This window comes from Rhinopithecus roxellana, chromosome 1, assembly GCF_007565055.1.
Source record: "Rhinopithecus roxellana isolate Shanxi Qingling chromosome 1, ASM756505v1, whole genome shotgun sequence".
Lineage (NCBI taxonomy): Eukaryota > Metazoa > Chordata > Mammalia > Primates > Cercopithecidae > Rhinopithecus > Rhinopithecus roxellana.
The window spans coordinates 20,761,688-20,789,622 of NC_044549.1; the positions used below are offsets into that span (position 1 = coordinate 20,761,688).

Genomic DNA, 27,935 nt, shown 5'->3' on the forward strand with positions numbered 1-27,935 from the left:
GTAGGCTCAACCTCCCAAACTCAAGTGATCCTCCCACCTCAGTCTCCTGAGCAGCTGGGACCACACTGGCTAATTTCTTTATTTTTTTGTGGAGATGAGGTCTCACTATGTTACCCAGGCTGGTCTCGAACTTCTGGGCTCAAGTGATCCTCCTTCCCTTGGCCTCCTAAAGTGCTGGGATGATGAGCCACAGTGCATGGCTTATGTGTGAATTTTTAAGGGAGTGTCTACTACCAATCCAAAGTTACTGTATTTTTCGTTGCAACAATTTGGGTTCTTATTCTTACTGTAGGTGCTTTAAACTCATTACGCCAGAGTGTTATTCTACCCAAAGTTTGTGACCCAGCTCAGGGTAACTGTAAGAAGCAATTTAGTGTAGTGTTGCTTAACTTGCCCACCCAAGTGAGCAAGTTAAATTTCTCTGTGACTCAGTCACCTTCTTGGTAAATGGTAATAATTATGTCTGCCTCACAGAGTTGTAATGATGATTAAATGAGTTGGTACTTGATAAGCACTTCAAACAGTGGTTATCAAAGAGAATCACTGAAGTGTTAATTATTATAGCTATAGTTAATAATTATATTATAATCTTTTTTATTTTGTCCATTATTTTTTCTTCCTGGGAAGGGATATGCAGAAAGGTATACATGTTTAATATATAATCATCTTGGTTTTTTTCTCCAACCATTAAATATTTTGCTCAAAGGCCCTATACTGGTTTTAATTTTAATCATTCTTCTGGAAACCTACAGGGTAACACATTCTTAGCTTTTCAATTTATTTCCTCAAGGTGGGGTTTAGTTTTTCCGTAGCTTATCCCACTAATCATACCATAGTCATGCCCTCTTTGACTTTTGCCTCTAATCAATGTCTACCTACAGGACTTATTTGCACGTATTCTTCTTTATACTCCATTGGCTTTCATTTTTTCTTGGTTTCCCCTTGATTTTCTTCTTGTTTGTTCCTTACTCTTTCTGGACCCATTGGTAAAACAAAAAAGACCTTTTATTGAGCAGTTAATACTGTCACTGTATAAAGCACACTGTACCATATAATCCTGACAGCATCCCTAGGAGGTAGGTGATACCCACTTTACAAGGCTGAGAGGCTCAGAGAGACAGGTTCTGGGGGTCATCGCCCATCTGGTTGGCTATGAGCCAGGCTACAAGGATACTGTTGCTTTCAGTTCCCTTTTTACCTGTCCTTTCTCTTTCAGCTGAGGAAAATCGGATTAACTATGTTCTAATGTGTTTTGTTGGTCACATGCCATTGCTATTTTCTGCCAAGCAAAAAAATAATTACAAAACCTTAAGCTGTTACTGCCCATTTTAATCACCTTTCTCTTGCTTTAATTTCTTTCACCACCAAATTGCTTTGAAGAGTCCAAGTGCTCGGTAAGCAAAATGCCCTAACCCCTTTCTCCAACCCTATCCTAATTTCCCTGGCCAGAGAAATACCCTTTTTCTCTGAATTGACATGAGAATCTGTGTGTGCCCCTCTGCCTCACATGAGTGTTGCCCATCTTGGTCCCTGCTTATCCCCAGGAGGCTCACCTCAAGGACAGATTTTATCTGTGCATCTCCACAGTACCTGGCACGGAACCTTGCCCTTAATTGGCACTCATTATTTGTGAATGAAGGAATGAATGACCATACCGGTTTTCCCAGTTTTCTCATGACTCTTCCCATCTCAGCCCTTTGTCCAGCTTGTGAGCCGTCAGCTCCCTGACACAGCTGCCTGCAGAGGTCTTTTGGGGCCTTGTGATGCCCTATCCCTCCTCCAGCCACATCCCTGATTTCCCAAAACAATTCCCTTCTTGAAAGGCTCCTCCACCTTGACATTCAGGACTGGAGTCTGTCCTCTCCATCCCTGGCTGCCCACACAGTCACCCAGCTCCCCGTGGCCTCCTTCGTCCTCTCTCTGCCACTGCTCTTCTCCCTCTGGAACTGATCCCACCACCCCAAGGATGACTGACTTGTCAGGCATACTGTCTGTCCTTTCAGGAGCCCTTCTGTAATTGTTTACACTCATAGAACTTGAGTCTCCAGCTGGTTCATAAGTCCCTTGGGGCCAGGGTTTCTTTTGTGTCCACTATAGTACCTAACACAGTTTGGGGCTCTTATTTGACAGATATGGCCAGATGTCTGTTTTCTAAATATAACTGCATTTTTTCTGGATCAATTTTTTTAAAATTTTATGCTATATTTAAATTTTAGATTTGTTTCAGATTTGTTTAAGGCTGTGCCGTTCTTTCAGTTTTTCTTTATGCTTGTACAGGAACCACTTGGCATGATGCTGTCAGCTGTAATACACATTTAGGCTTTAATATCACCAGGCAAGAGCATCTGTCAAGATAGATGATGTTCCCTCCTTTGCCGTAGCTGGGCCTCACATTTGTGTCACTGAATACATTATTGCCTCTAGTGTGTTCGTATTTTAGGCAGCAGATTTATAACTTTAAAGTTTTTAAATCCATGCAACTACCTCATCTCTAGCAACCATTTCACATCTAAATAATCATCCTTGGCCTGCTTAATAATGTGAGTATAAAGATTTGCCAACAGTTCTTTTTTCCCTAGTAATCACTTCCAAAATAAATGATGAGTTCCCTCCTCCTAGAGATTGCATCACCCTCTTCCCTCTTCAACATCAGTCATTTCAGAGCCAGCCCTAGTGACTTTGTAATTATGGTTCCCAGAACATAAACCCTTACAAAGGATTTTGTGACTTTTCCTTGATGCTTCCATGATGTCAGTAGCATTTCAGTGGTTCCATGACCCATCTTCTCCTGCTCAGAGACCGCAGTGGACTTCTTTTTTCTTCTGCTGTCCTTCTGTTTATCTCCTTTAATCATAAAGGAATCTTCAGCAGGAGTGTTTCTCCCTTTCCCTTCTTACTTTCCTTTCTCTACTCTTGTATTCTCTTGCTACTGCTTTATTTGAGCATTGGTCATTTCATATTTCTTCCACTCTTTATCTCCAAGATTATGCTTATCTATTGTTGAAAGAAAACAGGACTATGTCCTATTCATTCTCTGATTCACCTTTTTCCTTTTCATTATGTTTTCTCAGTTCTGTTCTTTGTATGAATCTATTGTTTCATTGACAAATTGCCCAAAACTTAGCAGCTTAAAATAAAACAAAAACATTTAGCATCTCTTATCAGGTACCAGCCAAGTTGTGGGCTGGGGCTGGAGGCTCAGCTGGGGAGAGTTTACCTTGCAGCTCGCTTGTGTAGTTATTGGCACATCTCAATCTCTCACTATTTGAGCCTCTCCACAGGGTTGCCTCATAGCACTGCAGTTGCCTTTCCCCAGGCCGAGTGATCCAAGAGGGAACCAGCAAAAGCACCCAAGACAGAAACCACAATCTTTTTATAGTTTATTCTCAGAGTTAACACCTCGTCACTTCTGCCATATTAAGCAAGTTAGTAAATCCAGGCCACATTCATGGGGAAGAGATTACAAAGAGATTACCAGGAGATCGAGATCTTGAGGACCTATCCTGGAATCTGGCTACCACACTCTTCCTCTGACCCCTCAATGACTTATATCCCTTCAACGTGCAGAATATACTCACCCCTCCAAGGATTGCAAAGTCTCATCCCATTGCAGTGTGAGCTCAATATCCAAAATCTTGTCATCTAAATCAGGTCCAGGTGCAGTTGGGGCTCCTCAGTTTTAATTCCTTAAGTACAGCGCTTAGAGTACATTTCTTCTTCTCAACCTGTGAAACTAAAGAGACAAGTTACCTCTCCCACATGCTCAACACACAGTGGTGGGACAAGTGTAGGATAACCTTTATTGACATTTCTATTCAAAAGGCGGCAAATAGGAGGCACATGGAGTCATTGGTACACAGCATTCTGAAGGCCATCCAAGCAAATATCAGTTTATTTATTAAGTGTCGAGGCCTCAGAGCAATTCTCCGTGGTTCTTGGCTCTGTCCTTTGGGCTTTGTTTTGTCCTCCAATTATCCTTCTTCTTCTTCTTCTTTTTCTATGAAAAGCAGCATGTGTTGGCAACTGAGAATCTAATGCAGCCTGCTTCTTGACAGAATTCTCCATATCCAAAGGCCTCTGCTCTCATTGTTCTCTGACTCTCTCAGCCCAAACTAGTGGTATTTCTACATATATACCTCCTTTAAAAACTGTGGGTGTCACCTGTGATGCTTCTGGGGGTTCACTCCATTAGGCAGAAGTCACACCCCTAATCTCTTCTCTACCTTGGGCCCTTGCTGAGAGAATATGAGCCAATATCCCTTAAGCTTCCTAGAGGCATCTTGTTTGAGAAAATCTGTGAGCACACCCCTAATTTCTTTAAAGTGCTCCTGTGTGACTGAATAGTATTCTGAGGCACCATCTTTGTTTCTTCTGAGGTCTTAACAAATGGTTTTAAGTCTTACCCTTGATTTCATCTTTAATAGTCCTCTCAATTTAACTCCTTCTTCATTTTACTGTAAGAGCCAAGAAGAAATCAGGTGTCCCCTTCAACACTATTTGAAAATCTCCTTAGCTAGATTCCCCATGCCAGTAGACACATTTTCCATATAATTTCAGAGAACTGTATTGCTAAACTTTCTACCACTGCATAACAGAGTCCCTTTCCTTCCGTTTCCAGTAAGATTCTTCTTTCTTCAAGCCCTCACCTTTCATGTCTTCAAAGTCCAGAATTTCATAAAGTGTTGTTCAAGTACATTCTTCATCAATCACTTTACTTTTGACACATTTCAGAGTAGTTTGCAAAATCAGTACACTCACCCCAGATACTTCAGCATGCCTATCAATGACTAATGTTTAATATTTGTCTTAAAGTTTATGTATTTTCTTTTGAGGTAAAGTTAATATACAATAAATGTACAAATGTCAAATATACCATTCAATGAATTTTGACAAATAAATACAACTGTGTAACCCAAAGCCCAATCTGGATTAAAAGAAAACAGGATCATAACCCCCAGAATCCTTTCATGCCACCTGGGTCAATCACTATGCTAAATTCCTTGCCCCAGAGTCAACAACTGTTCCGATTTTTTTTCTAAAAAATTAATTTTGCCTGTTCTAAAATGTCTTAGAAATGGAATCATACAGTTACATGCTCTTTTGTTTAAGGCTTCTTTCATTCGGCACAGTATTATTTAGATTCCTCCATGTCAGTGTATAGTATTTCATTCCTTTTTATTGCTGAGCACATTAAGTCTGCTAGGGCTGCCATAACAAAATACCACAGACTGGGTGGCTGAAACAACAGTTCTGAAAGCTGGAAGTCCATGATCAAGATGTCTACAGGTGTGGTTTCTCCTGAGGCCTCTCCCTTCACTTGCAGATGGCCTTCTCACTGTGTCTTCACATGGTCTTTTCTCTGTCTATGCATATCCCTGCTGTTTCACGGTGTCTTCACATGGTCTGTTCTCTGTCTATGCATATCCCTGCTGTCTCTTCTTCTTATCAAGACACCAGTCACATTGAATTGAGGCTCTACCCTTATGACACCTCATTTAAACTCAGTTGCCTCTTTAAAGGCCCTGTATCCAAATATAGTCACATTGGAGGTTAGGGTTTTAACATACGACTTTCTAGGCAACACAGTTCAGTTGAGAACACTGAGTAGTATTCACTTATACAAATGTACCATTTTGTTTATCCATTCTTCTATTGATGGACACCTGAGGCTATTTCTTTTTTTTTCAAAGATGGAGTCTTGCTATGTCGCCCAGGCTGGAGTGCAGTGATGCGATTCTCGGCTCACTGCAGCCTCTGCCTCCTGAATTTGAGCGATTCTCCCACCTCAGCCACCCGACTAGCTGGGATTACAGGCATCCGCCATCAGGCCCGGCCAATTTTTGTATTTTGTAGAGATGGGATTTCACCATGTTGGCGAGGCTGGTCTTGAACTCCTGACCTCAGGTGATCCGTCCACCTGGGCCTCCCAAAGTGCTGGGATTACAGGCGTGAGCCCCCCGAGCCTAGGGCTATTTCTTGTTTGGGACTATTATGAATAAATCCACCACGAATATTCACATACAAGTTTCTTGGGGAATGGTTTTTAAGCTTTTTATTGTATTTTACATTTTTAATTGACACGTAATAATTCTGCGTATTTCTGGGGTACATAGTGATGTCTGTATAGTGTTCACATCAGGGCAGAACATAAATTTTTATTTCTCTTTAGTAAATACATGACACTTGCTGAGTCATCTTCAGTTTCATAAAAAAAACTGCCAGATCTTTTTCCTAAATGATTGTACCATTTTGCACCCCCACCATCAGTGTGTGAGAGTTTTGGTTGCTGTGTATCCTTGTCAACATTTGGAGTTATTGGCCTTTTAATTTTCGACATTTTGGTGAGTGTGTATTGAATAACTTTTACCATGTCCAAAAGAAACTAAAAGCCACTTCTAAGTTGTTTTTATCTTAATAATGAACATGCTTGTTTTGTTATAAAATGGCAATTTAAATTTTTTTATTCTTACCAACCTAATAATCATACATATCTTTTTTAAAAATACCAGCTGGGCATGGTGGCTCATGCCTCTAATCCCAGCACTTTGGGAGGCTGAGGCGGGCAGATCACTTGAGGTCAGGAATTCAAGACAAGCCTGGCCAATGTGGTGAAACCCTGTCTCTCCAAAAAATACAAAAATTAGCTAGGCATGGAGGCACACTCCTGTAATCCCAGCTACTCAGGAGGTTGAGGCAGGAGAATCACTTGAACCCGGGAGGCGGAGGTTGCAGTGAGCTGAGATCATGCCACTGTACTCCAGCCTAGGCAGTCTCAAAAATTAAAAATTTAAAAAATTTAAAAATCAAACAATATTACTTATTTACTAAGAGAAAAATTCAGCTTCTCTAGCTTTTTTCCTTACTTTTCTGCCTTATAGTTTACACTGATATTTCTTGACTTAGCAATGTCTGATGTAATCTACTGACATCCTGACTTAGCATATGAGGACATAGTTCTCCCATCTGTTATACTTCCTATTCCCTCACCAACTACTGCCTCCCCTGCCAACGAGATACCACATTTTGGTCAAAACAAATGTCACTAATACACCATTATGATGATGGAAATATTGTTCAATGCTGAGAGAAAGAAGCTATACATCCCTCCTTTCTTATACAACTCTTTATTTTCATGGCATTAATAGTTGCTTCATCTATTTATTTGCATGGCTTTCTCTGTTCCTATTGTTAATTGTTTCCATATGTTCCAACATCTCTTCCACATGCCCATGAGTAATATTTTCCATATGTTCAAATAGGTTAGTCATTTTGTTTTGTTTTGTTTTCCTGCAAAACTCCATATTTCTGTTTCACTCCAAACTGGTTATTCTCCAGGCCCACTGAACAATTGAGACCTCTTAACTGTCATCCTAGGATGCCCCTTCAGCGCCCTCCTGGGCTGGACTCCTTTTTGGCTAAATCCCATAGCTTCCTTTTGTTTGGTTTCACCCTTTGTATTCTGAAATACAGCCTTAAGTATCTGCAGGTAGGATGTAAATTTTTTGAGACTTCATATATCTGAATATGTCTTTATTCTACTCTTACACTTGATTGATACTTTGGGTATAAAAGTTTAATTTGCAAATAAACTTTCTTCATAATTTTGAAAGCATCATTACATTAAGTTCTAATATCCATTATTGCTTTTTAGAGATCTTGGCACTATTCTTTTTTCTGATCCTTTGTATTTTGTATGTTATATTTTGGAGGGGAAAATTTTAGAATCTTCTCTGCCCATAATTTTCTGAAATTTTATAGTGATGCTCCTTGGAATGGGTATTTTTCATATTCATTGTACCCTATACCTAATGGGCTTTCCATTTGGAGTTTCATGTTCAATAAAGTTTCCTTCAGGCAGCACAAGTTTGTCACATATTATTTCTTTTTTTTTTTTTTATTTTATTTTGTCATGTGTTATTTCCTTGATGACTCCTTTTTAGAGACAAGGGTCTTACTTAGTCACTCATGCTGGAGTGCAGTGGTGCAATCATAGCTCACTGCAACATTGAATTCCTGGGCTCAAGAGGTCCTCCTGCCTCAGTCTTACACGTAGCTAGGAGTACAGGTATGCACCACCACACAAGCGAATTTTTTTTGTGTGTGAGGCAGAGTCCCACTCTGTCACCCAGGCTGGAGTGCAGTGACGCGATCTCGGCTCACTGCAACCTCTGCTTCCCGGGTTCAAGCGATTCTCCTGCCTCAGCCCCCTAAGTAGGTGGGATTGCAGGCGTGCACCACCATGCCAAGCTAATTTTTGTATTTTTAGTAGAGACGGGGTTTCACCATGTTGGTCAGGCTGGTCTTGTACTCCTGACCTCGTGATCCGCTCTCCGCAGCCTCCCAAAGTGCTGGGATTACAGGCGGAAGCCACCATGCCCGGCCTTTTTGTTTGTTTGTTTGTTTTTTGGTGAGACGGTCTCACTATGTAACCAGGGCTGGTCTCAAACTCCTGGCCTCAAGCAGTCCTCCCACCTTGGCCCCACAAAGCACTAGGTTTACAGGCATGAGACACCATGCCAAGCCCCCTACTGTTTTATGTCACCTCTTTTTCTATAATACCATTTATTGGAAAATTGAATCTCTTGGGGTGGTTCTCTGATTTTCTCACCACTTTTTTCTTTTCATTTTTCATCTCTTTCTGGGAGATTGCCTCTACTTTATCTTCATGCCTTCCTCATATATTTTTATCCCACCTTTCTTATTTAATACTTAACTGTTTTTCCCATTTTTACAGCATCTTGTTCTTGTTTCATTGTTGCAAAATCTTCCCTTATCTCTCTGAGGATATTAATTATCATTATTTTGAGGTACCATCCCACTTTTCTCTAAGTTCATTTTTCTTTTTGTTATTTATTTGCTCTTGTGTTGGAGACTTTCCTTAGATGACTGATGAATCTTAGCTATCCATTCTTATTGAAGACAGATACACTGAAACATTGATGAGTAGGGTTTGTCGGTTAGTGTATTCATGGTAGGGTGATAGGATAACAAGCTGGATTTTTTGCTATGGAACTCCCAAATGTCACTCTCTGATGGTATTTCTTTTAGGCCATTACATTTTTCCAAAGAGGCATTCAGTAGTCTCCTGCCTGCAATATATAAGCATGAAATAGGGGCATGGAACAGGCTAGACAAGCCTCTGCCTCTGCCCTTTCTCCCCTGGCCCAGCCTTGATCCTCTTGATCTCTTAAGAGAATAGATCTCCAGTTGGCTGGCAGGACACGCAAGGTGAAAGGAAGCAGTAATGGAATAGTTGCTTGGCTACCAGGGTAGGAGATATCACCTAGTAGGGGACGGGGTTAGCTAATCATTCTAAATATAAACTTTCAGCCAATCTCTTTCTTTTTAACCCTTCACTCTCTGTAATACTTTGTGCCTCCAAATACTGGACCTTCTCAGAGTTCAGTGAGTCAAAGACTCACTTATTGTTAGCTTCTACCCCTTCTGAAACCCAGATGCTAGCTTTCTCTCTGTGCCAAGTCACTTTTCTCCAGCTCCAGCCACTTTCCATTTTCCAAAAAGTTGTTGAAATCTCTCCATTACTGTTGGTCTTTCTCCTGGTGTCTTGGGTTTTATATAGATCCTGCTCAACAGGTCCTTTTCAATGCCCTTTATTTTCAGTTTACTGGCATTGTGAGGTTCATTTGCCATGTTTAACCAGGAGAATCATTCGTAAAGTAATTTTTGATACTTTAAGGAATTGAAAATATGCTCTAGTTGCTTCCCTTAAAAGCCACAGTTTTTTAGGGGAGTGTGATTCTTCAGACTATGTATTTAAAATTGCTACATTTCATATAAAGAAATGACATTGCTATCAACTGTGAAAGTCACACAGTTTTGGAATTGATTTCCAGAAATGCTTAGTGGCTTGGCTGGATTCTTCCATATCTTCCTACCCAGTCTCCCTGAGGGTAAGCAGTAGCATTCATAAGGCAGTTAACTAAATGTAAGCATTTTCAATACTGTGGATTTGAATTTCTCTATAAAGTCATCTTACCTCTACGGAAATTGACCCCATAAAATTGGCCTCTTCACTGGCACCCTACCACAGCCAGCTAAAGTAACTAGTCTCCAAAACCAAAGATTATTTTGCATTTCCTTTAGGATGATGTAAGAATTTGAACCTGTCATTTACCTGAAGCAATATATGGCTAAAGCAGTTCATTGAGCATGTTTCTTTTTCCTTTGCATGATTCAGAATTACATTTTTGTTTTTTCTCCCAGAATTAAAGAGTCCATATTCTTACAATTGAGCTTATTTCTAGATTTATGTCATGTTTTAGTTCATTGGTTTTGTAAACCTAGCACAAATACAACCAGTACACTAAAGTGGGTTCCTCGAGAACACCTCCATACGCTAAATAAGAAGATGAAACAGATTTCTAAATATGCTTCCCAAAAACTTTCATACTGGTGGAGATAATACAGTATAGTTTAAGGGATCTGCTAATCATATCCCGGCCTTTGCCTTAGGAACATGAGCTGAGCACTGGCCTGGTTTGTAATTGTACTCTTATGGCCATCTGGCAGCTTCTGTGACATATTAGTGGCCTTGGCACAGTTTCTAATTAGCATGTACCAGCATCAAATTGGCATGTATCAACATCCACAAGACAGTTTAACTTTCTAAATAAAAGAAGCCATATCTCTCTTTTCTTTAGCTATGATGCAATTGCTCTTCGCAGGTTTTTTTGTTTTATCTGAAAGGAAACTAAAATTTCAAGATTTCCCATGTCACTTTAATCCTGAACTTTTAAAATCTATTTCTGTAATAACTAAAAGAGAATCTTGAAACTGCTGGTCTTTGGCCACATGTCTTGAAGAAATTATGTAGTATTATATCTTTCTCTCTGACTTCAGGCCATAGACATTCTCAGTCTGCAGGCTGTCTGCAAGCTTTCATAGAAAGATTCATCTGTAATCATTTTCACTGAGCCAGTGGAGACAGGATCGCTTTAGTTAGTAGCTTATCAGTTTAAACTGCATATTCTCTGGTTGGAATGGAAAGTTAATCAAGGAAAATTCAGAATAAGTTTTCACTTACATTTTATATCTTACTTGGCAACTTGTTTGACAGTGTTGCATAAAAGATCCAGCACAGGAAACATTTTATACTCCTGCTTATGATTAATAAATATGGAATCTGGGGCATTCTATTTTATAAATCAAGGTCTTAGTCCAAATTTCCTGTTTTTCTACATTAGAAAAAACCCTCAGGGTAAAAATAGCACTAAACTGTATAGGGTACTCGGGGGTCAAGGCAACAGGCAGAACAGATTACTCTAGATACTGTGGTGCTGAGACTGTTATCAGACTAGTAGCAAAGACATTCATTTTGTAGTCATTATAGTAAAGGCATTTGATGCAGCTGGTTTATAAAAACGTAAGTTAATATATCCTACTTTGGATTTTCTATGCTTATTGAAAAGAGGAAAGGAATGAATAATACAAAACAATAAACCAGTGACTTGGAAATGTAGGCTCACACACAGCTCGTTCATGGAAAACCCTAGTCACTCTAGTCAAAGACTGTCTTACCACATCTTAATTTTAATCACACCGATTTCTGCTGTATTATACAAACTCAGTCACTGTCTTCAATCTCCAATACCCTGCACTTCTACACCAAGCACACAGATACTCACTCACACGCATATCTTTGTTCAAAGATTTTCCAGTCTTAAGTCATCTGTACTTTCTGACTTTCTCAAATTCTCTCAGCCCAACCGCTGCATAGTAACCTACAGTAGATCTTCCAGCATCTCTCTTTCTGTGGAGTATTACCAAGATACTCTGAAGACGACATGCATGGCAGAAAGTACTTTGGGGTTCATACCACTAATTGACATTTTATCATGAAAAAATTAAAATGTTCTCATTTGTATTTCTTAATAGCCTAAAGAATGTTTTTTGATACAACCAAAGGAAAGAAAAGAGAATACCACCAAGACCAGGAAGAGGAGAAAGGTAATATTAATAATTTATTAAATTTGTATGGCCCCACATGGTTTCCATCACATTTTTATATGTCATACTTTCATGAGGCAGCTATTGTAATCCCCACCAAAGAGATGCAGACATTGTAAGATTCCTTGAGGTTTGGTGACTTTCCGAAGGTCACTACTCATAAGTGTTTCTGTTGGAGCTAAGAATAAATTCTTCTGACTCCTATTTTGGTCTTGTGGAGTGCCATATATCTTTGTTACCCACCCTATGTTTTCAGTGTGGTCAGATGTCAGACATAGGTTTCTAATTGTAGAAGGAGTCCAGAGCTATCCTCCCCCAGCCCTTCTGGCTCTGTCCATGAAAAAAAATATACCAACCTCCTTTTTCTACTCATTCCAGATTTTAAGACCTTATACCTTAAAGTATGACTAAAAAGAAAATAATAAGCAGATGAAGGTAGTATGAGGCACTTCTGACTAATTTGGAACCATAAATTAAGTCAAAAAACTCCCCTCCTCTTGCATTTTGATATTTGCCAGTGAGCATAGGAAAGACTCTTTCTCCTATACAAACTTTTTGATGGCTCAGCCTTGGAGAAAGTATGGTTAGCTATGACCTTCTCCCACAGTTGTGAAAACAGCGGTGTAATTCTCTCCCTGCCAAGAGGGGTCTACTGCTGCAGTCAGCCGAGGAAATACGATTGGGATTAGAGGAAAGAAGATGGACTCAAACCAATTACTTAACAGCAAGCTTTTAGAAAACTAAGAGTGTGTGTGCATATGTTTTCTTTTCTTACAAATGGTCAAATAGCAAGATGGGAGATGCCAAATTGGCTGAGGTTTGGCAAGTCCTTAAAGAAGTGACTTTAACTTCTCTTTGATAATTTGTACACTAATGGCCTTCAGGAGTGTTAAGTTTGTGGTGGCTCGAGGTCAAAACTCTAGATAGTTGAGCCTTGACTGAGGTCATGCTAAAATGTGCCCACTGATGACGTATTTTTAAAAGTTAATTCCTTTGACAGAGCCTTGACCATTCTTGGCAAGTGTATAGAAACGAGGATATTGTAGAAGGAGGGAAAAAGTTGGGATCAGGGGTGGGGAATACTCCTTCTGGATCTTTGATGGAACATTAGAAGAAAGTGAGAAGGGAAGCTTATGATGGAAATAAATGAATGATTGTGGGTTTCTACTACACTGCAGGCATTCAATACATGCTATACAGATGAATCCAAATCAAAATCGATGTTGGAAAGTATTTCCTGTAATTTTTTTTTCTACTTTCCATAGGGCCACTTTAATACTGTCAGCTATCCAAGACCTGAGAATCTAGGGTGTTAAGTCCCCTCCTCAGTAGGCTCCTATGCTCAGATTCCTACTGTAGGTTTTATACTAATGCCAGAAATCCAAACTAAGACTCAGCACCTCACAAAGCAGGTTGGGCAAGAAATTCTCAAAATTCTAATCCTACAGGAATATAAATCATCTAGGGCTAAAAGAGAGCTTTCCATAGCAATGAAATTTCTTTACTTTTAACAGAAAATAATACCCTAGTATGGAGACGCCTGCAAAAATGTAGTTCTCCTGGAAGTCATAGACCAAGAGTTGCAAGAAGCTTTCTAGATCATTTTTTTCATTTTTCAAAGCAATAGTTATATCCAAGAAATATTTAGTGAATTTTCTCAAATATATTTATTAAAACCCACATTCACACTTGGCTAACACCAAAAGCTATGTGCAGTTTAAATGCCAGAGGAATTAACCTATTCCAACCAAATGCCATTTTAAAGTACGTCCTCCCATTTTTCTTCCTTCTCATATCTTAGAAGAAAATTACTGATGTTCTTGCAAAATCAGAACCAAAACCAGGGTTACCTGAAGACCTACAGAAGCTGATGAAGGATTATTATAGCAGCAGACGCTCGGTGATTGAATTAGAAGAACTGAACCTGCCAGGTATAGCCAAGCTTCAATTTTCCTAATGACAAGGAGCAAAACATAACTGTCTATTATGGTTAGTTGTCTCAGGCAGTCAATTAACATATTTTCCGGCGGGTGTGGTGGCTCATGCCTGTAATCCCAGCACTTTGGGAGGCCGAGGCTAGAGGATCGCTTGAGCCCGGGTGTTTGAAACCAGCCTGGGCAATATAGTGAGAACTCATCACTATTAAAAAAAATAATGATAATAATTGTTTAAAGAGACATATTTTCAGGCCGGGCATAGCGGCTCATGCCTATAATCCAAGCACTCTGGGAGGCTGAGGCAGGTGGATCACTTGAGGTCAAGAGTTTGAGACCAGCCTGGCCAACATAGTAAAACCCATCTCTACTAAAAATACAAAAATTAGCTGGGCGTGGTAGCACACACCTGTAATTCCACCTACTTGGGAGGCTGAGGCAGAAGAATCACTTGAACCCGGGAGGCCGAGGTTACAGTGAGCCAAGATCGCACCATTGCACTCCAGCCTGGGGAACAGAGTGAGACTCCATCTCAAAAAAAAAAAAAAGAAAGAAACATAATACTTCTTTCCTCAATCTAATAGTTTTAACTGATAGATTATATCAAATAGTTTTAGCTGATAGATTATATCCTTACTGGATGCTAAACAGTATTTGTCAAATCTAATACTAAGATTTGTGATCTTATTTTTTTTTCAAAAGGCTAATTGTTGGGTGTGCATTTTTTTTAACAGACTATTCAACGAGTAGGAATTCGTCATGAGGATAGAAGTTAAAGTACACATTTAAAAGTATAGTTGTGAAACACTGATTTACTCAACTCTTATAGACAAGAGCTTTAGCCTTAATAAGTAATTTAGTTTTGTTGTTGCTCTTATCATGGATTTCTAGTCATGGTTTTTAGAATAGTATTTCGGGTTGCAGGCCAGACTCTTTCAAGCAAACTATCAAAAGGTAGGAACAAAATTCTGCATGTTTTGCAAGGCTGACACTTTGCCTCAAGGGATTCTTAAGCCTACTAGAGTTTTAGATCCTCTGCCTTGGTGTATTTATAATTAAGCTAAAAGATACTGCAAAATGTAAACAGCTAATTTTTAAAAAATATTTATTTATTTTAGAGACAGTGTCTTGTTGTCTCGTCCAGGTTGGAGTGCAGTGGCACCATCGTAGTTCACTGCAGCCTCGAACTCCTGGGCTTGAGTGGATCCTCTCACCTCAGCCTCCTGAGTAGCTAGGAATATAGCCATGTGCCACCACACCCAGCATAAACAACTACTTTTAATTAATTTCAAAATTATGATGCATCCTTTAACTCTTTCAGGCAGTCATGGGAGAAATAGATGTTATCATAAAATCAAACCATAAAAAGTTTGGGTACAACTGCTTCAGATGAGCTATTTATAGACTACTAGGGATATCTAATATTGCTTTTGGAAAAAGTAGAGGGTGGCTTGATTTCCTTTTTCCATAACAATTTTATGCTTTCTAGAAGCTTGAGAAGCTGAAAAACAATCTGTTTCCTGAATTTTTATAATTCTTTTGTGATATCCTTTTTTAAAAACACACATTGGATTTGGAGACATGAGTCCCCTGTCTCTTTGTTTTCCAAGGAGATTACCCTTTAGGGAATTGAAGGAGTGCATTTGCACATGAGCAGGATCTGGACTTTTAGACTTACTAAGCCCAGACAGTTCCAACAGCAGTTAGAATCCACTCTTCTCAGCACACCACTGCCTCTGCTGTGAAAACTATGTCCTCACTGCACTATTACAGGAACTATTCTAACAAAACCACTTTTGAAGCTTTAACTAAAGTTTGATTTTTACTGTGACTCAATGGTCAGTTTTCCATTCTAGTTCTTTGTTAGAGCAACTTAACTTACAAAGGATTTGTGAGCGGTGGGACCACTGCTGTTCTGTAACCTCATGGAACATCATAAACCTTGCTCCTCTCTAGAGTTATAGGGAGTCAAAGCTCAGAAGAAACTTTTAAGGAGTCATTTGAGTTCCATGGTGAATTTGTTTGATATTATTGTTTTATTAGAGGTCAGTAAAATAGTTAGGCAAGAATGTGTGGTCATGGGTTGGTTGGGGAGGAAAGAAAATATGTTTGAAATAATGTTATAACCAAAAAGGACAGGTTTTTATTTTTAGTTTAAAAAATTAGGCCATTTAAGACACAATAAACTGAGACATCAGAGGAAGCTTTGGGAGAACAGGCACTGTCACTACACCGATGAGACCAAGAACAGAGAGGAGATTTAAGCTAGATGTGGGGAAGGAGATACAGTGGGTTATTTGGAATAGGCTCAAGGAGGGACATAAATCCCCTTATATATACACATATAAAGTAGATATAAATAATAACATATTGTTCCTATTTAGTTTGTCGAGCTTCTAACTTGGTTTTGATTTGAGGTTGTTTGTGTCTCTAGGGCAGGAACATGTCTTTTCAATTAATATTGTGCACTGTACATTGTTAATGTCATACACACGGGCACTGAATTAGGATTTCAAGGCTGGAGTCACCCGGAGCTAATTAACCTCTCTGCTGTCTCCTGAGAGCTGCAGTGTGGTTTAGATTAGTGATTCCTAAATGCCTATAGGCTAGCTGCAACTGAATCACCCAGGAACTTCTTAAACATCAGATCCCCAGGCCCACCCCCAAGAGATTCTAATTCACTATGCAAAAGAGACTCCATCCCAGGAATCTGTACCTTCAGTTCTCCAGGTGAGTCTGATCATATCCAGACTTGGGACATTATAAAGACCACCAAAGGCTCCACAACAATGCAGGAGAAAACAGCTTTGAATTACTCACTAAATGAGTTATATGTGCTGGGTCACAACATAAATTTCATTTTGGTCAGTCCAGCCCCTGTTTTATTTTAATGTGTTATATTGTTTTTTATTGTATTGTTATGTTGTGTTGTATTTTGAGACATTATTACCATTCTTCCCTAATCCAAACTCTATTTTCATATGATAGGCATTTTAAAATATATATATATATATATTTTCTTATATGTCATCCTGTGTATGTATATATATATTAAAGTGTATCTAAAATGGCTCTGTGCTAATGCTTTCATTCTGTTTCTTTCTTCACTTGACACTTTTTCCAGATAGGACTCTGTAGTTTTATGCATGTCTAGTTCATTGCTTCTAAATGCAACATAATATTCCAGCGTTTCCATCTATCACATATACTCATCCATTTTCCCAGATATGGACACTTAGGTTGCCTCAAGTACCCTGGTATCACAAATAATGCCAAGATGCATATCCTTGTGTGTGTACCTTAATAGACCACACAAGAATTTCTTTCTATTATTTACCTTGAATTGAAGTGATAGAATTATAGGGTATATACATATTAATATTATTACTTTCCAGAATATCTATACCAGTTTACACTTCCACTTACAGTTCACAAGAGTTTCCATCACTCTGCATTCTCAACAACACTTAGTATTACACATCTTGCTAATAGTTGCCATTCTAATGAGTGTGTAAAGTATGATCTCATTATATTAACATGCACTTCTCTGATAACTAGTGAGTTTGAACATCTTTACATAGATTTGTTAGCCACTTCATTTTGCATTTGTGTAGTCCCCATTTGATGGATTTGGAAAATAAAGGTGCTTCATTAATCTGCTGAGTGATATAAGAAGCTCCTATTTCACTGCTCTAAGAAATTACAGGCATCCGTGACAGGTTAAAAGTTTACTTGTTGCTGCTGCTGTTATTTTAAATATAGGCAACACTTCAAGATATATAATGGGCCCCAATTCACTAATATTTTACAACCTTATACATCACTCATAACTCACATATAATCTATTTTGATTGTGTGTGTGCATTTACAAAATTCTCTGTATAGCATGTTTATCATATTTCTAGACTCCTGTTTCCTCAAGGCCAATGATTTGACTCACAGTCTTTCCTCATACCTAAAAGAAAGTAAGTAAACTCTGATCATTTAATCTATTTAAACTTATCCTTATTTTGCTCTGGCTTTGGAAATTTAGGTTTTGGTCTTGTTTTTGTTTTATAACACATTAGGCCATTATTGCTCCAGGAATCCAGAGAATGGTGTTCCAGTCCCAGGTTCCCCACCAATTTGCTGTTTGACCTGAGATGAGTCACTGAGTACTCCCCTGGACTTAATTTGTTATCTGAAAAATAGGGAAGATGGACTATGTGATATGTGTTCCATCTGTGAGATTCTGAAATTCTGTTTGCATGTTTATTTAGAACTCAGACCATGGCTATTGTGAAGCCAATCTAATTTTATCTTTTCAAAATGTATTTTTTGGGAGACTGGAGAAGGACAGGGTCTCACTCTGTCTCCCAGGCTGGAGTGCAGTGGTCTGGTCATAGCTCAGTGGAGCCTCAATCTCCTGGGTTCTGACGATCCTTCTGTCTCAACCTCCCAAGTAGCTGGGACTACAGTTGTATGTCACCACAAGCAGCTAATTTTTTTTTTTTAATTATTTTTGGTAGAGACAGAGTCTTCCTATGTTGCCCAGGCTGGTCTCAAACTCCTGGGCTCAAGAGATCCTCCCCCCTCTGCCTCCCAAAGTGCTGAGATTACAGGCGTGAGCTACTGTGTCTGGCCCTTCAATATGTATTATATGTAGCCAGCAATAACTAAATTATTCATATCAACTGGTCATTTATTTATGGCCAGCAATGAAACAGTTTAGATATAGAGAGTTTCCATTCTTCTTTCAAACTACAAGCAATTCTGATGACACTAAACTTGAGTTCATAAACCTTTCTTAGCTTCAAATTCAGAAAATGTAAATCTAGGTAATAATAGAATCAACCTCACTAGATTATGAGAACTAAAAAGAAAATCTATGTAAAGTGCTTAGCACCGTGTCAGTATTTAGTAAATGTTTGCTGTTTTTAAATGTTTGTTCCATTTTATATCTTATGTTGAATTTCCCTTTAAAATTTAACATGACTGAATCAGAATTCATTTCCTATTTAATCAACATTGTGAAGTGTCAAACATAAATTAAAATATCAAAAATGTAATATTCCAAATTTTTTTTACTTAATTTTAAAATTAGTCACATTTAGGGACTTGGCATGTTTGTTTTGTGTTATAAATTAATGATACTTCATTTTAATCTATTATTTACAATAACCAGAAAATTGAATTATAATTGTAATTATAATGAACCATGCTCACTATATTTTATTTTGCTTAAACACTCAACAAAGAAGAAATACTGAACTTGGGAGGTGGGCCCTGTTTTGCTATATTTCAAATAATTGTTTTGTGGTCTTTTTTCCAGTTTGTCCTAAGTGGGTAAAACTTAGGAAAAACCACAGTGAGAAGAAATCGGTCCTGATGCTGATCGTCTGCGGCTCAGCCACCCGAGCCCTGGAGCTCATCAGGTTGGAAGGTTCACCTATTCCGTATCATAAATGTTTTCTGAATAACTGATATATGCCAAACTATTATGTTCTATGTGCTGGAGATGTAGCAATAAACAAAACAGAGTCCCTGCCCTCATGGAATTTATATTTCAGTGGGGGAGACAGATAATAAACAAATGAAGATACATCATAACATCAGGTACACTGATATGTAAGGAAAAAATAAAGCATGGCAAAGGGATATAAGTAGATCAGGACTACTTTTAAAAGGGTGGTCACAGAAAGCTTCTCTAAGGAGATGACAATTTGATCAGAGACTTGAACAAAGTGAAGAATAAAGCCCAGCAGCTATCTGTAAGAAAAGCATTACAGGTAGAGGGGAGAATAAGCACAAAAGACCCCAAAGATAGGATGCCATTGTAGGATTTTGAGGAGTTACTTGATCTGAATCATCATTTTAAAGGTTCACTTTGGCTGCTGTGTGGAGAGCACACATTATAGAGGACACGGCTAAAAGCAAGGAGATCATACCCCAAACAACCAGTTAGAAGAAAAGATCTGACTTAAAATAGTAACAAGAAAAGACAGAAGCCAGGCACAGCAGCTCATGCCTATAATCCTATCACTTTGGGAGGCTGAGGTGGGAGGACTCCTTGAGCCCTGGAGTTTGAGACCAGCCTGGGCAACATAATAAGACCCCATCTCCATTATAAATTTAAAAAAAAAAAAGAAGAAAAGAAAAGAAAGAAAGAAGAGAAAAGATAGAATACCACGGAATACACTTAGCAAAACTTACGTACAGACAGTATCATCTAAGGGATGCAGAAAACTTGAACAAACAAAAATGTATACCATATTCTTGAATAGGAAAACTCAATATTGTAAGCATGTCTGTTTTACTTAGGATAGCCTACAGATTTCACACATTCCTAGTTAAACAATAGAATTGTTTTGTTTTTTTAAACTGGTTAAACGAGTTCTGAATTCTTATGGGATAATATACAACTAAAAATAGGCAAAGAAATTCTGAAAAATAATACTAATGAGAGGATTATATCACTAGAGATTACAAATTATATATACATATATATATACACACACACTCTCTGAAGTCTAAATAATTAACAGTATGGAACTAGCACATACATGACAGATCAGACAAGTGGAATAGAATTGAAAGTTCAGGAACAGACCCCAATGCATATGAAAATGTAGCACATGCCTAAGGTGACAAATCAGAAACAGTAGGGAGAGATGGATTGTTTAATAAATGGTGTTGAACAACTGAGTAGCCATCTGGAAAAACAAAGTTGGATTCGTATCTCACTGCTTATAACAAGATAAATTCCAAATGGAACAAAAATTTAAAGGTAAAGATTATGTTTTAGGCCGGGCGCGGTGGCTCACGCCTGTAATCCCAGCACTTTGGGAGGCCAAGGTGGGCGGATCATGAGGTCAAGAGATCGAGACCATCCTGGCTATCACGGTGAAACCCCGTCTCTACTAAAAATACAAAAAAATTAGCCGGGCGCGGTGGTGGGCGCCTGTAGTCCCAGCTACTCGGGAGGCTGAGGCAGGAGAATGGCGTGAACCCGGGAGGCAGAGCTTGCAGTGAGCCGAGATTGCACCACTCACTCCAGCCTGGGCGACAGAGCGAGCCTCTGTTTCAAAAAAAAAAAAAAGATTATGTTTTAAAGATAATTAGTCAGTGCTTTACTAAGTACTTTCACGTACCTTTTCATTTACTGTAGTTTTTGTAGAATAAACAAAAAGGCTTCCACTGGTCAGTGGTAACATTCAGCTTTCAGAGAAGAGCTGTGAGAGTCAGATGGGATTTGCTAGGACCAGCTCTCTCTGAGAGCCTGGCTCTGGGCCAGGCTTTGACAAGAGACAAAACAAAGGAAAATCCAAGTCATGAAGAAAGAGGAACGTGGTCAAATAGACTAAGGTGCAAATCTAGACACTCAATAGTTATTTACATCTGTTTTTTCTAAATGAACTAATGTAATCATGAATTTAGAAAAGTAGTTGTTAAACTTTAATAGTCCTTCAAACCCTCCTTTCTCCACTGAAGTGGAGACACACATTAAATTGTATCACATTGTGCACATACATTAAATTGTAGCATATAATCTCCCAGTGAAACACTTGTGTTTCTTTCCATTTTTTCTGCTCTAAACATAATTGATCTTGAAGATTCCAACTGCTTCCGGGCAGCTGTACTTACCAGTCCTAAAATCATGGGAATTCACATTGACTTTTCAGTGCTTTAAAAACTACCTCTTTTGGCCGGGCACGGTGGCTCAAGCCTGTAATCCCAGCACTTTGGGAGGCCGAGACGGGCGGATCACGAGGTCAGGAGATCGAGACCATCCTGGCTAACACGGTGAAACCCCATCTCTACTAAAAATACAAAAAACTAGCGCCTGTAGTCCCAGCTACTCGGGAGGCTGAGGCAGGAGAATGGCGTGAACCCGGGAGGCGGAGCTTGCAGTGAGCTGAGATCTGGCCACTGCACTCCAGCCTGGGTGACAGAGCGAGACTCCGTCTCAAAAAAAAAAAAAAAAAAAAAAAAAAACTACCTCTTTTCAGATTCAGATGCTAAGGGCAAAGAGTTTGGCCTGGAGGTGGACTCTTAAAATAAAGCTATCAAATTGATTTGAGCTTTTGTTGTACATAAATTCCTTACTGAGGACATAAAAGTACTGTGTTGTCACACTTCATTTACCAATTTGCAGTATTTTTTTTGTGTCCCCAGTAATACTATGATCCATTTCAAGGTTAGGTGATTTGCAGAAGGTGATTTCTTAGTAGGCACAACAAGCTCTATTCATAAAGACTAATATTTAATAATTCTAACTTTTGTGAGAACATCTGTTCTGTTGAGAGCCGTGACTTACTTTAAATTGTCTTCCTGGTTAACCTTGCCATGGAGAAAGCTTATGTGTAAGTAAAAACTTGAGGCAACAGAACTTGTAGAGCATGATTCACTATTTTGCAAACTCGTATGTTTTTACTGGTCAGTATTTCTCAAAATATAATAACGATATGTGAAGGAAACTAATAAACCCATGTTAGGTCTATCCTCAAATATAGGTGATATATAGAAATACGTTCAACAAATGAAAAACAGGTGGTGAAAATAGAAGCAAGGAAAAAGTAAAGAACAGAAAATTAGGTGAAGCCAGCTAGAAATGGTGCTCAAAATCACGTCCATAAAGCCCTGTTCAGTTGCAAAGGTGGACCCAACTGGGGGCCTGCACTTTCCAACAGCCAGGATCTGTTGGGAAATACTATCAGTTGTCAGATTGATGACATTCTGTGGGTTTAAGAAGAAAAAAAAAAAGTTCCCTGAGAAATACAGTTTTTCCCTCTGTGACATAGTGATAGCAGCATTCTCAGTATCATCTGTACAACAAGAATCCTGGATAGATAGTTATGTGGCTGTTTATAGAACAGCTGTTGGTACCAGCTGACGACCTGATGCCACAGTAGAGGTAGAAAGGCAGGCATGTCAGGTGCCACCAGCGTCGTCACCCTCAGAGCTGGTGGTCTGGATTGATGTGGATAGATCTAGCTTCTTGACTACCTAGAAACTAAGTGGACTGCCTGTCCTGCTGGTGTAAGCCAGAGACTGTAAAGCGACAACTCAAAGGCTAAGTTTACCCCACAAGTATTTGGCACCTAAAAAATTTTTGAATGACTTGCCCATATTTAAAATCAGATTGCACATATAAAAATCTAAATTTCTGGCTTCTCTAAAAATCAGAGGATCTTAGGCCCATAATCTCACATCATCACAACTGGCAGAGCTGAGCACTAGTTGACCCCCGTACAGGGGGCATCACTCTCGAGTGCCCCTCAGTCCTCACACCCACCTCCCAGATCACCTCATTTACAATAACCCCCGCCCTCATAGCTTTAATTCCACCAGTCCTTTGTGTCAGTGGTTTTTTCTTACTTTTTTTTCCTTCCTTCTTTGCTTCCTCTTTCCCTTCTTTCCTTCCTCCTTTTCTTTCTTTTGGCTGAAGCTCCATTTCTACCTATAAAATTTTATAGAGAAGCTTAGTCTACAAAGTAGATAAGAAAGGACAGCTCTGACAGAAGGATAGAAGCCCTCCTTCTTTCCCCTTTCCGTGTCATCCCCCGGCTTCCCTCATGGCCACCACAGGCAGACCTTTGTAGATGCCCTTGGCTCCACAGAGAATGGGCTGACATCACCGCTCTAAGATATCTCTTGCAACCAAATTTTGTATGAGAACTGCACTGCATAGTTGGAAGATGAATTTTCTGCCAGGGACCTGAAATACTGGAATTCTGTATTACAAGTGAAAGGCAGATCATGTGTTTCAGTAATCAAGGAAACCTAAGTAAGGTTGACCTTGTGTATGGCAGTGTGAAGCCAACACAGATATGTACCTGAATAAAAGGCTACCCCACTCTCATTGCAAAGATTGGCTAACCTGCAAATCTCCGAATTTGTGTGTATGTATGTGCATATATACACACATATGCACACATCCTTTGAATAAAGCAAGACATAATACTTAAGTAGTCATCGTGGCCTAGAATGAGTTGGTTTTCTTAAGCATTCACCTACTTCTTTTCATTAGGTCGATGACCGCATTTAGAGGAGACAGCAAAGTTATAAAATTATTTGCAAAGCACATAAAGGTAAGCAAGGGCCTGTGATCCCTAAAGGCCTCTCCCAGACCTCAGCTTTTTCTTTTCAACCTCTTCTGCTAATCTCCTTAGCAAGTATTTTATTGAGTTCCTTCCTTATGTAACATTTAACAACTTTTCTGGTTTTTTAAATTCTATGCCTCTGCATACCTACCTCCCCCCTACAGCGGTTGCTTCTGCATGCTCCATCCCTGAGGCTTGACCCTTTGATTCCTTGAAGATTTACCAGTTTTCTAGGGATATGCTCATTTCTGCCCTGGAAGTTGACCCTACACAAGCGTAGCTCCATTTGCATTTCACTTTCTTAACTTTGAGATAAAGTTAAGAAATTGGTGTAAAATTGCACTTTCTTAATGACTTCCTTTTCTTCTCTTTCATCTTGGAACAGGTCCAGGAGCAGGTAAAGTTGCTGGAGAAGCGTGTGGTGCACCTGGGTGTAGGAACTCCAGGGAGAATTAAAGAACTTGTTAAACAAGGTATGACAAGAGGGCAGTGGTACTCTTGCCCAGGGCTGGGAGTTTGCCTTACCCACATGTGAGTCTCAGAAACTAAATTCAGGATATACAGAAACCAGACCTCTGTGTTAATTCAGGAAGTAGAAACTCAGCCTTTAATCTCTGAAGCCAACCAGCAAGTATAGCACATTAGGGAATGATAAGGACTGTGGCAAACTGAAGTACATGTGCCCACCTAAACAGAGTCCAATTCCAGCTGCTATAAGCAGGTTAGTGGGTCACATGGCCTTCATTCCACCAGTGCGCGGCCACTGCTTGAGTTGAGCATTCCCGTTCACTCCACGGAGTCTCGGGGAGACTCCCATTTTGAGGGCTGGTATATAAAACATACTAAAACAAAACGTAGTTTCCGTGAATGTAATGCAAGCATTCCATAATTGTTCTTCCCAAATGTGTTTCTCTTTGAGTGCTTTATAGAAAGTACTCTAGACAATATCCACTGGTGGGTTTTTATAGTTTGCCGACTTTCTCAAAGCCAGTAGCCTAAGAACCTGCTAACCTGCCAATTATCTTATTACCTCTTCTACCTACCAGGCAGATTCGATGATTTCTTTTCAATACTTACTTTCAAATTACTTATGTATTATATCATAGAGGTTTTTTTTAAATAACTGTCTGGAGCTATTCTCAGATTATTTTATATACCTAAAAGTAATGTGCACATCAGTGTAGTAACTCATTTTAGAGATGGTCATTTGCCAGGGAGCAACCAAAAGCCAAAACTACTATTGTTTCTCTCCAGATGAAAACCATCCAGGGTTAGTTGAACCCACTATATGCAGAGTTTTGTACAAATACCAACAAGTAACAAATTTGGCTGCCCCTGACAAGGAAGGGAAACAACACTTTTGAGTTCCTACTTGTACGCAGTGCTACGCTTGACACCCTTACATATGCTATCTCATTTAGCACTCGACAGCATCCTTACAGGCCAGCCATTTTATTTCTTATGAGAGAGAACTAAAGCTCAGAGGGTTATGTCGCCCTCCCCAAGGTCTATGACTCCCAGCTTTCCTGGTTCTAGAGCCTTTTCTCCTCAGGGAGCTCCTGATCCAGCTGAAGAACTAAATGTACATACACTGAGATCGATAGCATGAGGCAGTAAATGCCAAGAGCCAAATGAGCACTTCTAAGTGGTACAGGAGTTGAAATGAGAAAGAGATAGTTATGCTGGCCTGAATCTGCAGGGCAGGGTCTTTAACTGATCTTTGAAGTGTGGGGAGGATTGAAATAGGCCGGGAGGGTCAGGGGAAGCATTCACGAATGGGAGAACAGTCCAGTGAGATTCTCAGAAAGCAGGCACATACACATGGTATATCACAAGGAATTAGGAGGAGGCAAAACAGTGTTGCAGTTAAGAGCCCCTGTGATGGACTCAGACCTCCAGATTCAAATCTTAGGTCTAGCAACTTACCAGCTCTGTGACCTTGGCAAGTTACTTCACCCTTCTCAGCCTGTTTGTGCGAACGACCGGGATTGTAATAGCAGCTACTTTAAGGTTTGTTATAAAAACAAAATGCCAATAAAGGGCTCAGCGCACTAAGTGTCACACCCTAAACACTTAGCAAATATTAGTTATTTATTAAAGAGACCAACTTTCTTGCTTGGAGACTTTGTGGGCTATAGTGGCAGTTGATGCAATTGGAAAGAAATTTGAGGAAAGCCCTTGAACAGTAAGCCGAGGAGTTTGGATTTTTGTCTTGTGGACATCCTATGGCATTTGAAAGTTAAGGAACAGATGAGAGGCACCAAGGCGTTCTATGAGACACAGATTTGGGAGTGATTGGCTGGGTATCAGGAGAAGCTAAGGATGGACTCTCAGGTTGGTTCCTGTCTCCCTAACAGCTTTTAGCTAAAGATTCACCACCAGTCCCTCCTGGCATCCAGATTTTTTTGTGTGTCACCAGACTTCCCCAACCCCCACCCCATGCAACAGGATTACTCTTCTCTGTATTTAAAAGAAAGAGAGGAAGAGAAAAAGCAAAGCTATCCAGACTATTGAAATCAGATCTCTACAGAGTTGTGAGACCTCAATATGCAGGCTTATTTCAGATGGAAAAATCATTTAAAGGGCGATTTTTTTTTTTTACAATATTAATGAAAATAATTTTTACTTCTGATTCTAATTGGATGAATGGTTTAATATTCATTAACCACAGGTCTTTGGCTACATACAAAGTGTTTAAAGAGAATAGTCCCAGCACCCTAAAAATGGGAAATCTAACAGAGTGACACCAATAGCACATATGTAGCTGTTTATGACTTAATGTTTATATGTTTGATATATAAGGAGAGTTTTCAGTCATTGAACAATATCCCATGACATTGGTATGTGTACAATTACAGACAATTGTGTTGTTTTAATTTAGTAATGAAGGGGATTTTCTGACTGTAGGAGCCTTTGGAAAATGCAAAAATGTACAGAGAAGAAAACAAGTCACTTTAGAGGCAATCTCTTGTTAATAATGAATATATTTCCTTTCAGTCTTTTTTCTATACATTTGTATGTTTATTTTTATACAGCAGCGATTGATTATACTGCATTTCATAACTTTATAACCTACCTTTTTCACTTGCTATATCTCATGAGGACTTACTTTCCTTGTCATGAAGCACGTTTAATTTTTCATTTGTATAGCTACGCTATTTACAATATTCTATTGTAAATTTATTTTTTTGCAATTCTATTATGGTAGACTTTGGGTTGTTTCTAAATTTTTGCTATTATAAATAATATGGCAGTGATCATTTTTGCAAGTAGCTATGTTTATGTTTCTGATGCTTCACTGGGATATGTCATAGAAGGAAATTTATTTTATCAAATAAAAGCATTTTGGCCAGGCACCGTGGCTCATGCCTACAATCCCGGCACTTTGGGATGCTGAGATGGGCAGATCACTTGAGGTCAGGAATTCGAGATCAAATAAAAGCATTTTGAAGCTGTTATATTATGCTCAGTTTCATTCCAGAGAGGCTGTACCTATTGCTTTCCTGCCAGCACTTATATTAAGGGAAGACTGATGATCAACTCATTGTCTTTTCCAGTTCACCATTTTTATTTTAATTTTGCAGAATGTTTTTAATAACAGGCATTTGAATTATAAACAGCATGAACAAGTATTAGGGCAAAGAGGAAAATATTTAAATACCATGAGGAAAAGCTGAGGGGAAGTGCCGCAGGAGAGGAAGGCTGCAGGTACTGTTAACACAAGAGACGTGGAACAGCTTGGAGCAGAGGCAAGAACTGACTGTATGCCCAACTGTGAGACATCTGAGGACTAGATAATCCCTGAGGTCCCCTTCAGCCCTCACAGTCCATAATTGTCTTGTAGACAGACAGGAAAACAGAGAATGGAGTAATTAAGTAATTTACCAACCTCGTCAAAGGATAGCTGAATAGAGCCTATTCATCTCAACTTCCTTTTCTGCCTAAAATGAAC

General features: G+C 39.2%; 1 protein-coding gene and 1 long non-coding RNA gene across 3 annotated transcripts in view; one reads left to right on the forward strand and one right to left on the reverse strand.

Moving 5' to 3' along the window:
- Positions 1-27,935, forward strand: part of CMSS1 (cms1 ribosomal small subunit homolog) — a 458,560-nt gene that overhangs the window by 427,925 nt on the left and 2,700 nt on the right. For both annotated transcript variants that reach the window (XM_010368828.2, XM_010368829.2), the window contains 6 exons: positions 11,896-11,967; positions 13,769-13,898; positions 17,807-17,866; positions 19,213-19,315; positions 23,911-23,971; positions 24,369-24,456. In XM_010368828.2, the coding sequence (XP_010367130.1) occupies positions 11,896-11,967; positions 13,769-13,898; positions 17,807-17,866; positions 19,213-19,315; positions 23,911-23,971; positions 24,369-24,456 (514 nt within the window). The remainder of the gene's footprint in view (positions 1-11,895; positions 11,968-13,768; positions 13,899-17,806; positions 17,867-19,212; positions 19,316-23,910; positions 23,972-24,368; positions 24,457-27,935) is intronic.
- LOC115900285 overlaps positions 1-27,935 on the reverse strand; it is a 148,202-nt gene that overhangs the window by 34,298 nt on the left and 85,969 nt on the right. Inside the window, exon 2 of the long non-coding RNA XR_004059941.1 lies at positions 3,579-3,733. This is a non-coding gene — a long non-coding RNA (uncharacterized LOC115900285). The remainder of the gene's footprint in view (positions 1-3,578; positions 3,734-27,935) is intronic.